At 54.2% G+C, this 12,154-nt stretch overlaps 1 protein-coding gene across 1 annotated transcript in view; it reads right to left on the bottom strand.

Moving 5' to 3' along the window:
- Window positions 1-649: 649 nt before the first annotated feature.
- The window catches only part of dlgap3 (discs, large (Drosophila) homolog-associated protein 3), a 35,112-nt gene continuing 23,607 nt past the window's right edge, over window positions 650-12,154 (bottom strand). The window contains exons 2-11 of the mRNA XM_029248065.1: window positions 10,767-11,893; window positions 7,098-7,324; window positions 6,629-6,731; window positions 5,797-6,013; window positions 3,969-4,468; window positions 3,775-3,869; window positions 2,595-3,031; window positions 2,098-2,189; window positions 1,644-1,790; window positions 650-1,107 (exon numbers count right to left, since the gene is read on the bottom strand). Coding sequence (XP_029103898.1) covers window positions 823-1,107; window positions 1,644-1,790; window positions 2,098-2,189; window positions 2,595-3,031; window positions 3,775-3,869; window positions 3,969-4,468; window positions 5,797-6,013; window positions 6,629-6,731; window positions 7,098-7,324; window positions 10,767-11,822 — 3,159 coding nt within the window. The 5' untranslated portion in view covers window positions 11,823-11,893 and the 3' untranslated portion in view covers window positions 650-822. The remainder of the gene's footprint in view (window positions 1,108-1,643; window positions 1,791-2,097; window positions 2,190-2,594; window positions 3,032-3,774; window positions 3,870-3,968; window positions 4,469-5,796; window positions 6,014-6,628; window positions 6,732-7,097; window positions 7,325-10,766; window positions 11,894-12,154) is intronic.

Raw genomic sequence — 12,154 nt, 5'->3', positions numbered from 1 at the left:
CACTCTTGAAATGAACAGCACGGGTCTCACTGTTTCCTAGGAATACCTTTGTTTTCTACCCCAGTGGATTTTAAACTCCTATCTCGACAAAGAGGGTAAAACACCCCCCATGTTAAAACAATGCCAACAATGTGTGTGTGTGTTGTGCTAGTCAACAAGAGGGCGGTCACACACTCCCAGGTAAGCCAAGTCTGAGGGGAGACATGTACTTGTCATGTCAGGGTTTGGCCTACAGGGGGCACTTTTGTTTCACAGTGAAAGGGACCTGGTTACAACAAGTTAGGGCACAATCTGAAGCCCAAATTCAGTGTAAGTCCACATAATACGAAACGTCGCTCTTCTCTCGCAAGGTTTTCGGTAACTTATGTTATACATATTCTACCTCCTTTTGAACAAGTGCAGGTACACTCACCGCATTATTACCGGAAAATATTACCCATCCTCATCCTCAAACAACCTCGTACTCAGATACAAGGTTCTGAGAGTACAGCTAGTATTTTCCGATAGGGAGATTTTATAGTACATCATGTTTATATTGAAAATATAGTGTGTACGTTATTAGATCAAAGCCCAGTAGGAGAAATACCCTGTTTTGCCTTGAATTTCCACAATACCTTCCTCTGTGATCCTGACTGAGATGGATGCGGTGGTGTACGTATGTGAGCATCTCTTTATCTCTTCGTGGTGTCTCCAAGGAACAGACGGGGCAGCATGGATGTCAAGGCCTAACAAGCTGGGCTAATGGTCAAGTGGGGCAAGTGGGTGGGGCTTGGAGACTTTGGAAAAAACAGATGTGGGTGGGGCATGGGGCGGAGCTACGGCTCACAGCCGGGTCTGCGCCTCAGGTATGTAGATCTCGATGCTGTCTGCGCTCTCGGTGGCCGAGTTCTGTCGGAAGGAGGCGGCTCGCTTGGCCTGGAGTAGCCGCCCCCGTGTCTCCGGCCGCTGGCTCTCCCCCGGCTCCAGCGACTTTTCCCGGAAGGGCATGGCGCGCCCATTGCGGGTCATCACCAGGATCCCGGCGGTCCCACCCCCGCCTGCGCCCTCCCCTGCGGCGCCGCTCACGCTCGGCTTCTTTGGTAAGAGCGCCGGAGGCTTCTTCTCCTCCTGGGAAGGGGCGGGCCAGGCCGACAGGCAGGGGTGATGTGATCGGGCACATGTGTTGGATGAGCAGAAGACAATGTGGGACCGTGTTGACAGAGAAGAGCAACGAGAGGAGGGCAGGACAAGGTGAAAGAGGAGTACAGAATGGCGAGGCGTGAAATAAAGAAGATGAAATATCGATGTGTGAAGAACGACACAAGGTAGACGGACAGCAGTACGAGGGGGAGGTCAGCAGACAGCCAGAAGAGGAAACAGCAGTTAGTACAGATGGCACTCTTGGAACATGTGCTGTGGTGCAAAGGTCATTGCGGTTGGAAGAGTTTCCAGCGCTCAGGCTGTTCGCCAGTGCAACACCTCTACAGGCAGCCATTCTGGCTTTGAGTTTTGGTTGCGAAGCTGCTCTGGCTGCCATGAAGTCTTCCAGACCGTGCGACGTCACAAGGACACCGCCTCTGCGTGACTCCTGCACGCACGGCCATGTTGGCTCCGCGGGAGGACTGACAGTATGCTCCAGGTTGGCCCGGCCGGACCCCTCTCACCTTCTTGTCAGGAGGAAACCTCCAGCCCGAGTCCTTGAGCCGCTGCAGGTCCTGGAACTTAACCCGCACGTCCTCTATGGCTAGCTGCAGCAGGTCCCAGAACCCTGCCAGGTCCTGTGAGGTTGGCTGAGGGTACGCCGTGGGATCCTGTGAATGTCGGACGGACATTGTTTCTACACAAGTATCGTCTTGATCACAGTGGACTACCTAGCAGACAGGAGTTCCAAAAGTACATCTTTACATGCTAACTGCTTTGTGTTTCAGCCAGAGTCTCAAAGACCACGTGCTACAGAAAATACTAGTCATGGCTGTTATAAAGCCCGAAAAGGATCAAGAGCATTCAGATCAACCAAAGCAGAACATCTGGAGTTCCCCCGAGTTGTGCGGGTTCAACCGTGACTCTTGCCACGCAGTGACCCTACCCACCGAAAGGTGACCTTCGAGAGACACCCACCACACTCTGCTGGCACATGCGGAAGAACTGCTGCACCTTCTGGGACATCAGCAACTGGGCGCTGCCCACGGCACCGCGGATCAGCTCCAGAGCTGCCGGAGACGGGAACAAGCCTTGAGTTAAGAGAGTAAGAGAGGTAGTGGCACCGCTAAACTACCCCGGGGGTGGAAATGGAAGGGCGGCACTGTTTCAGCTTCTCTGTGATGATGCATGATGGGTCTAGAAGAAACTTGCTAAGTCCTGTTTCATTTAAACAGCCTCGAACCCAGGTCTCCTGGGTCTGATCTCTTATTCACACAGCGCACTGTAATGAGCTGGTGCTCTCCTGCTCGCCTCTGGCACTAGTGAAGCATCTTGAGTCCAAAAGCACAGACGTTCCCCAAGTGAGATGACATCACGTGCATGCTTTGGAGTAACAAGTTATCTGAGGGCTAATATTAAAAATGAAAGAGCTGGGGGGAGGCGCGCCACTCGGCCCCGCCCACTCGTGTCCTCACCCTGCTCCGGCAAGTCGTTCTCCTCAGCCTCCCTCTCCATGTTTTGGCACCATCCCTCCATGCGCTCCACCTCGGTCTGCAGCAAGCGCAGGAAGAACTCGCCGTCGCGGAGACAGGGCGAGGCGCGTCCGGAGTCGGGCAGGCTGCGGGGCCCCTCGTGCCAGCCTCCACGGCTGGGGGGTCGAGGCGAGGTCACACGCCCCGCTGGCTCGGGGGCTTGGGGTTCCTCGCGGTAGGCCCACTGGCCCTGCGTGTGCACCGTGCGGTACTCCCCATAGGGTCCCGCGGATTCGGGCTCTGAAGAATGGCGCTGGAAGGAGCAGCCGAACTGCAGGCCCTTGTCCTGCGTGGGCACGCCCTGGCCGGGGAAGCCCTCCATCTCCAGGTCCGCCTGGACGCTTGCCGTCACGCTGTTGGAGCGCTTGAAACGAGCTCGCCTGCAGAGGGTGATGTAAGGAGACGCACTCGCGTGGGAAACAACACCAACCGTGGCCTGGCGAGGTAAGTGCGGTTCACACGCTCGGTCCCTCTGTGCCACAACGGATACCGCAGGAGACTTGACAACGCTGCCTCTTAACTATTATTCTTCCCTTACCCTGTCCGGATAGACTAACTGCGATATCGCCCGACTCGAAGATCCTTACGTGTGGTTTGTTTCACTGCTGTCCAAATGTGGGGAAATTAAGGAGCCCAGCCCAGCCCAGCTCAGCCGGAAGGGCGCCATAGTTAATGACGGAGAGAAAACCAATATGGAGACATAGAAGAAAGAGTAATGATGGCGCATGGAAAATAGCCCAGGAAGGAAAACCAGTCGCATCTGGTTCAGTGGGTTCATTGATTAGTCACTTGTAAAAGGCATATAAACTGGATGGATGGGATGGGTGGGGGTGATTCAGTCGCCTACTACTTTCTACCATTAACAACTGGCTCAGGATCCTTTCATGTCTACCCTGAAATGCTACACAGGGTGACCCAGAGTTCTCCTTCATTTTCTTTCCAGGTAGAGGAAAGAACTGCCAGCAATTGGCGGAACCCCCCAGGAGGTTACATCGCTATTCCCTACCACTAGGTATGTGATCATCATGACTGAGATTGAAACCGTTGCTTAGATCTCTCCTTCCTTCTGTGAGCAAGTTGGGGTGTGAGGTTTAGCGGGTTTTTTCTTTTTTGTTTCTTTTACCTTTTGTCTTCCTCCACCTGGACTCCAATGGACTGCACCTCCCTCAAGGCCTTGCTTTCCGTGTCTGAGTCTGAGATGGTCTCCGAGCTGTCTACCTGTGGGACATTTGGATGGACACATGACTGTTATTGAGCTGGACCAAAGTCCAAGGGCGGCAGTCCAATGTGGCCAGGACCACCGGTCGTCCGGCTCACCTGCACAGCAATGGATGGTCTCCATTTTCCCCTGCGGCCCTCTGCCTCGCTTCCTGGGCCAGTCGCACCCTGGCCAGCGCCGCTTTGAGGGAGGGATGTGGACTTCCCCAACACGGGCGCGACTCCATCCCGGAGCCCCCGACCTGACACTTCTAGGAGGCTGTCAGCGGAGCTGCTGTGCTTGGCCCTGGCTGCTGGAGCGGGGCCCCCGAGCACCCCAAGGATCCCCCGACTCCCGTCCAGGCTCTCGGTAGAGGCACTGTGTGGCTTAGCTCGCGGACCGCCCATCCCAGGATAATAACCGGTCCGAGAGGAGCGCCCGCTACCTGCCTCCAGGCCATCCAGGGAGCTGCTGTGGGGTTTCGGCCGCGGTGAGGGCTGACCTGTGCTTAAGAAGTACGAGTCCTGAGTGGACTCGGTGCTGCTCTGTGCTGTCACTGCGATGAGGGGTTTGGCGATGCGCGGAGGCAGAGGGGGTGGCATCTTTCTGTACGGGAACACTGAAAGAGGGACGCACACATATATTTGTTTACCTATCGCCATAGAGATTTCCACTTTAATGTCGTGAGTGGGAGTCCAGGCCATGCCCCCCTCAATTGACAGTCGCACCTGTGGGGATGTTATCTTACAGAAATGAGCACCAGGTGCGGCCAAGTGAACGACTTAAAGAGGGTGCTGAGAGGAGGAGGTGGTTCGGGCCTCGCAAGGTGCTGGATTTCTAAAGTTTCTTAAAGTTTATTTTGGTTTCCTGGGATTCAGAGACCTATTTTAAATGCCAGCACTTGAGGCAAAAGGCAGATACTGTTTTTGTGTACATGGCTGGTCTTATGTTTGGGCAACTCAAAAAAAAATTAAATAAATAAACATAAAACCACTGGGAGTCTCCTCACGCACGGTCACTTCACAGACACCCTTACTCACGACACCGATAAGATTTTTTTAACTTCTACTTTAAAAGGGTAGCTTTCCGAAAAATGCATCACTTTTTTATGGTTTATGACGATGTGATATATTCTCCAAATATTTCCCCACAAGATTAGCAAACCAGGCAGACACACAAAAAACCTATCAGTGCTTCGGCTCCAGGTCCACATCGTGCTCGAAACAACGTTAGTTGTCCTGTGCTTTTCATAAGTATGACCCTAGGAGACAGAACTCATAACCATACTGATACGAGGCATGAGAAAGAGACCGATAACAGGCAAATAAAATTAGCGTGCCCCCCCTCCCAGTTCCGCGAGAGGAGACGAGGACACGCTGGCTTTCAGACCTTTATTCCTCACTAGACAACCCGTCCTCTCGTCGCCGATGGGATGGATGAGCAATGCGGACAGATGAGTCCTTGGCATGGACCATCTGCGAGGGGTTGGGGGGGCGTTCGGCACAGTGAACGAGGCGCCTCAGTAGGACTTGGACAAGCATTCCGCAGCAGGGATGGGCTCACGTCCACATTTCATCCCTCCTCAAACACGAGGGCTCCTCCCATCCCACCGCGTCGTCTTCTGAAACACTTTTCTCTGGCCTGCTTCTCCACCGTGGCTTTAAAAAATTTAAGTGCTCAAAGTTTCACTGAGTACTATAACACCACTATAACTCCATCTTTCCTTATTTATTTGCTCTAGTGACACGTGTGCATCTTCGGGAAGCCTTTGAGGCTTAAGTGGAATCAGATTTAATTAAACTGAACAGACCGGTATGAGAAGCTGTTTGCATAATGGTGACTGTAATGATGATCAAAATTGAGGGAAATGGAAACAATGTCAGAGTGAGAGAGAGAGAGAGAGAGAGAGAGAGAGAGATACAAAACGGGAGGGAGGCCAAGACTCACCGATGCCCCCTTTTGGTGCCCCCTTGGGACTGGACATGGAGAAGACCGACAGACAGTCGTCATCCTGCGAGCAGCCGGCCTGGATGGCACGGACGTAGCTGTGGCTGCGGGTTCGGAAGCAGCCCGGCAGGTCCAGTGCCTCGACGGCCTGGGACTCCACTTCTCCGAACACGGACTCGCACACGGACTCAAACTGCCGGCTCAGTGCGTCCCCCAGCTGGAAGAGAAAGAGACTGTGGTCACGTGCCAACTGCACCTTCTGCTCCTGGGTGGCAGATCTGGCCTTTTCTCACATCTCAGGCCCAAGTGAGCAACATCGCTCTTGTCTTGACCAAACAGGGATGTATGTTTCACAGGCCCTGGGGAGGCGTTCAACGCACCCTCGGTCCCCCAGAGACTGTGTTTGTTTTACTCTACTGATTTCTATTTCTTGGGGGGTGCGGTGGTGCAGCAGGCTTGGCCAAGTCCTGCTCTCTGGCAGGTCTGGGGTTCGAGTCCTGCTTGGGGTGCCTTGCGACTACTGGCATCCTGTCCTGGGTGTGTCCCCTCCCCCCTCCAGCCTTACACCCTGTGTTGCCGGGTTAGGCTCTGGCTCGCCGCGACCCCGCTCGGGACAAGCGGCCTCAGACTGTGTGTGTGTGTATGTGATTTCTATCTATTTCTATTTGTCCCTCTCTTTGTGAAACTAGATTTCTGAGTTAATTTACCATACGTGGTACTGTGTTGAATCGGACAGTTACCAGCCGGCATTGTGTCACTTCTCAGGGTCGGTGCGACGAAGCGCCGATCGCCCCCTAGTGTCCATGACTGGCTGGACCGGGGTGCTGCTCACCTGCGCGCTGGTGAGGGAGCGAGTGTAGCTGCGGGAGCGGGTGTGTCCCTTGGGTATGGCTCTGCTGCCGGTGTAGGCGTCCGTGCATTCCTTACAGGAGTACCTGCAACAAGGGATAAAAACAACGGTTGCTGCAGTCAAGTTCTAAACGTCAGCGAGAGGAGACGCCGCTGAAGTTCACTTAATTTGGCACGTAGAGCTCACTGCTTTCTGGAATAACCCTCGAGGAGCTCATTTACCAAAGTCAAATAATTTGTACCATTGTCAGTTTTCAACAGTTATTACTTAAGTACTGGTTGCATCTTTTTTCACCCCGTCTATGTTCTGATTATACAGATATGAAAACATGCCCTTTGACAATATTCACTGTGCTTATATGGAAAAAAAGCTTTTTTTTTAGTTTCAGCGGATGACGGCGATGACAGTGAAGATGATGATGATGATGATGATGATGATGACAGAGCCCTACTTGGCGCCGGAGGAGCGGTGATCCATGCTGACGGAACGCCGGAAGGCCTCTCTCTGGGCGATGAGGGCGGTCTTGGGCGAGGCGCGGGGGCTCGGCTCCGACTCGCCGCTGTCGTCGTCCCCCATGGCCTTGATATAGCTGCCGCTGCGCATCCTGCGGCACGGGATCTCGCCCTCGCCATCCTGGCTCCCTCCGGCATAGCCTCCTCCCCAGTCCTCCGATGGCACCTGGCGGACACAGAGGGGCGGGGGGCTACAGCTGAGAACCCGAGGGGCCAATAATGATCCGAAGCACTAATAGACCAAGGTCTCCGTGCAGTTACAGCCAAATGGAGGAATAACTTTGAGCTTCTAGGACGTCTGATCCAAGACCCCCACCGAGGTCAACAGACAGCTCGATGAGACCTGCCTCTGTGAGGCCTCCTACAATAAGGCAAGCGAGCACCCTTTTAGGTTGGCCCCGGAAGATGATGAGAAGGTACAATAAAGTGAAGAACAAAGATATAAACAGCAGTCCATTTACTCCTGGCCTCAGCTGAGCAGATCACACCGAAGCCATTATCTTGTGTGGAAAAAATCCCGGTATCATGAACGTAGAGATTGGGGCTCGGGGAGACAGGGGCTTTAGTGAATGCAGTACTCCAGGCGGGCACTCAGGACAGCTATTAGGCAGCCGGGGTGAACCAGACACGGGGCTCGCCGAGAAAAACTGCAGTCCTCAGGAGGTCGGCTGTCCTCCCTAATCCCGGCGCGCTGGAGCACTGTGCTGGTAATGGAGACCTGCTCTTAGGAGAATGGACTGGCAGGGCTCAAAGCACCACTCCACACCCTCTCTGGGGTGATCGAGAAGACCCGAGCACACCGGCGGTACGCTAATGATGCAGGGACACCCGCACGCACGTTCCAGATGGGAACATAGCAGCTGTGTGACATGCGAAGAGATGTGTGCCAGAGGTCTGCGATGAGGGCCTGGACCTGAGAAGAATGGTCTGTCTTCACAGCGTTACCACACCCATTCCCATCCACGGTGCTGGTGCCATGTTCTAACGGTAGCGTTGACCAGTCAGCAAGAAGGGCACAACAAGAGCAAAGCGGGTGACTGACAGCTGTGATACAACAGCAGCTACTGCTGAACATTTGTCTTTTTCGCAACGGGTTGCTGTTAACACCCCGAGTCAGTTGTTCTTGCCGCACGTTTTTGTCGCTATTGCAGCGCGTACGTCTGTCGCTATGGCAACGTGCTTGTCGTGGCAGCGTTCTTGTTGTCGCAGGGTGTAGCTGGGCCATTCGGGTGGGTGAGGATGCGGGGTCACTGCTGCCAGCATACACCTGAGACTGGCTGACTGAACCCCAGCTGCATCACTGCCCTGGATGAGACATGCAAGGTCTCTGATCGCAGGTCCCTACAACAGACAGTGAACATTGCAGGAAGGATCATCGGTGCCCCTCTCCCCTTCATACAGGATATGTACCACATACGAAGCACCCGCAAAGCCCTCAGCGTCTCACCCCATCCACCCCTCCCACAGCCTCTTCGTCATCCTGCCGTCCGAAAGAAGATACCAAAGTATCCGCACCGCCTCCTCCAGACCGTGCAACAGCTTCTTCCGTCAGGCTGTGAGAATCGTCAACAGCACGAACCCCCGGACCAGGCGCACACCCATCCCCTGATAGAGTTCGCTCTTTTTTTCCGCATACAAAAGAAAAGTCTGCACTAGTCACTCGAACAAAGCACATGCCTCTTTGTCCAAGAAACATGTCACTTTAAACAAATAACAAATCTACTCAAAGTTATTTAATTTACTGCTGCTCCCATAGCTATTGTCTAGTGTCTCTAGTGTCTAGTCTGGTCTCTAGTGCTTAATGTTTAACTGTCTCAAGTTACAGTGTAAATTACATGTCCTGCATAGCCTTCTTTTTTGTATCTGTATTAAATGTAAATCTTTTTTAGCATTGTGTATATTGACTCGGTATATTATATATTGTGTATATTGCCACCAGACTCTGGCCCGTGTACCGCACTGTCCTGCATTCGCAATCGTCTGTTTGAAAAACACTGCATACACTGTATGTTCTATGTGGTATGGAGGTCCAAAGAGAAACAGAATTTCATTTTCTTGTATCTTGTTTCGTTCTCTTGTATGTGTAACTCACCTAGAGATGGAATGACAATGAAGTTGACTTTGACTTGACTTTGAGCTGCCTTCCAGCCTTATCCTACTTGTCCCTGCGACCAGGGTGGGGTGTCAATTTGGCGAAGGTCCGGTGAGCTGGAAACTCCAAGCAGGTGAAGCACATGGAAGTCCCACTGACAGATGTGGAGAGATCCATCACCATCCCTGATCTCCAACAGGACAGACCTCGGTAGAGCAAGGTGTGTTCAGACCGCCCAGGTTTCGTCTCCCACCCCGGAGGTTCCTCTCCGCTCTCTAGCTCATCTCTCCTGCTCATAGCCTGGCTGAGAAGGTGTTAGCCAGTTTCCCAAAGAGACTGCGGTGCCGAGGAGGAACCATCTCGCTTCCTGGCAGCCCAAACAACAAAGCATTCGCCGCTCTAGGAAGACAGCGACAACCCCACCCACCGCAGTCCGCGGGGGCCACTTCCTGAGGAAGCCAACGTTTTGTTTGATCAGCCCGCAAAAACTGACGCCGCACTGTGGGACAGCTGCTCACCGCTGTGGACTCCGCGTGGGGTATGTTTCCGGCTGCTGCTGCCACATTGAGTTTCCCAGCGCCGGGACCGAGTTGTCCCTCTCCGCACGAAACAGCGCGTATGATAGCGTGGAAGTAACGATGAGGCAATTTAACATTGCGAGGAAGTGTCAGAAGGACTTTTAATGATCGCGCAAACACACCTCCACCATCACCTCACACACGCATGCACAGCCAGGCAAACACAACAAGTCGGTCCCTCGCTCTCCCCACATCTCCTTTCCTCTCTATTTCACACACGGACGGACTCGCTCGCTGTCAGGACTGCGTCCGCGGGGACCATTGACAGCTGGGCGGCGTTGACAAACTTCAAAAAGAGCACACGTACTGGCGATTACCTGCTGTTACCGTGGTAACGGCGACGGTGCACCTAGTCAGTGGCAGCACAGGGTAAAAGCAGCGTGGAATTGAGGAGCTTTACGGCTGGGGGTAATTCTGGCGGTGAACGACGACCTCTCCCCATTCTCTCCTGCGCTCTCCATTGTCTGGCTCTTCCCGCCTTTAGTGTTACCCCCCTCAGCGACCAGATTCTGCCCCCCTCAAATAAAGGCCGCTGGTGCAGGGACTGTCCCATTCGCACACGTCCCGGGACGTACACAAGGCTGCAGAGCCCCTCTCCACGAATGATGTAACCCTGATTTAGCAGCTCCTTAATTAAACTTACACGTCCCCTGGCAGATCCAGTTGCCAGCAAAACCATTCATCCAAAATTCTCTTTACCATATTGCCTGCTGCATGCTGGGTGACTGTAATGTGCATCTGGAAAAATAAATAAATAGTCACACTCGCTAATTTAATTAATAGCCTTATGTCTTGTTCCCTTTTTTCAGTGATAGCAGGTGCTCTGCAAACCACTGGCCTGCAGTGGCTGTGCTTTCAGACTTTCAATACAGACTTTTTGCTATTTATACAGCTGCTGTTTCGCTGGTGCTTTGGAGCTCCCTGCGTACGTGGCTCACCTGCAAGTAGTGGTGGCTGCGCTCCTTCAGTTTGGACTCGAAGGGCACCAGGGCCTTGTCGTACCCTCCTCCACGGGGCATTGGGTACACCTCACGGGCCTGGTTGACCGTCATAGTAGACCAGGTGCTCCTCTTGAGGGAGGTTCCACTGTCCCCTGCCAGGGCCATGGTTGTGCAGGCCACGCACTCCCCTGGAGGCGTCTTGGCCTTCAGTGCCTTGAGTGTCAGATCCTGGATGGCTCCATCCAGGGCCTCCGGGCCTGGCGGCCCTAAAACCCGTCCACCACGGCTGCCCATTCCTGCTGCTGCAGCCAGGAAGCTGCTGTCGCTGTCCAGGTTATCGTCAGAACTCCACCAGCCAGCGGTGCGGCTCCGATGCCTGTGCTCGCGGTGCCGCCCGTGTCTTGAGTCGCCGCTCTTGCTCCGCTCCCGGCTCTTGCTGCGGCGGGCCGAGCGGGACTGATGGTGAGTACCGCGTGGCACTCCAGCCTCCTCGCCGCCGCTACGATGGCTCCCACCACCTCCCCGCTCCCGGGCCTCGGCCCTCGGCCCGTCATGTTCCCTCTTGGGTGGCGCCTCCAGTGAGTGTGACTTAGCAAAGAGCCTCTGTACCGAGTGCACCAGGTGGCGAATGCGCCCGGGGCTCTCACTGCGTTGCCCCCCGCTGGCTGCCCGCTGGTACTGCAGTGTGTGGAAGCCATCTGGATGGAAGGGAAGCTGCCTCTCAAACTGGTCTAGCAGATTAGGTGGGATGCGGTTCTTCTTTCCCATGTGCCCATGGCTCCCCAGGCACTCGTCACAGGAGTCATAGGGCTGCTGGCTCGGGTATGAGCGAGGGAAGGTGCCTCCGCCTGAGTGGGGCAGTGGCAGTGGCTCAGGGGGCCCACCAGGGGGAAAATAAGGGTGGTCATTGTGCCCCTGATAGTGGTCCACAGCACTGCGTGGGTCCTGAGGGTGGGGCATGTAGTCGTGGGGCAGCTCGCAGTCCTCGGCCATGCAGTGGCATGGCCCCGCAGAATGCTGGGATAGGCTGCGGCTCACATGGTATCCCTTCATGGCCGGGGCATGGTGAGCCGCCCTGGCCGACAGGGGGCGCTGTGGACGCGACAGGGCTTAGCCGGAGTCACCTGGGCAAGAAAGGCACACAAGGAGAAGGGCAAACATTAATTCCTTTTGCAACTATTTCTGTTCTTACAGGAACATTTTAAGGTAACTGGTGCCTGTTATGTGTAAGTAGCAGACACGCTTCACATTCGATCATACACACGTACTGAAAACATTTGACAAATTAGAGCTATACATTCAGCTGACTCTTTTACAGTATACAGCTGGGAAATTTTACTGGAGCAATTGAGGGCAAGTACCTTACTCAAGGGTACTACACCTGG

The sequence above is a fragment of the Scleropages formosus genome, chromosome 23 (assembly GCF_900964775.1).
Source record: "Scleropages formosus chromosome 23, fSclFor1.1, whole genome shotgun sequence".
NCBI lineage: Eukaryota > Metazoa > Chordata > Actinopteri > Osteoglossiformes > Osteoglossidae > Scleropages > Scleropages formosus.
This window is presented reverse-complemented; position numbering and strand designations above follow the sequence as displayed.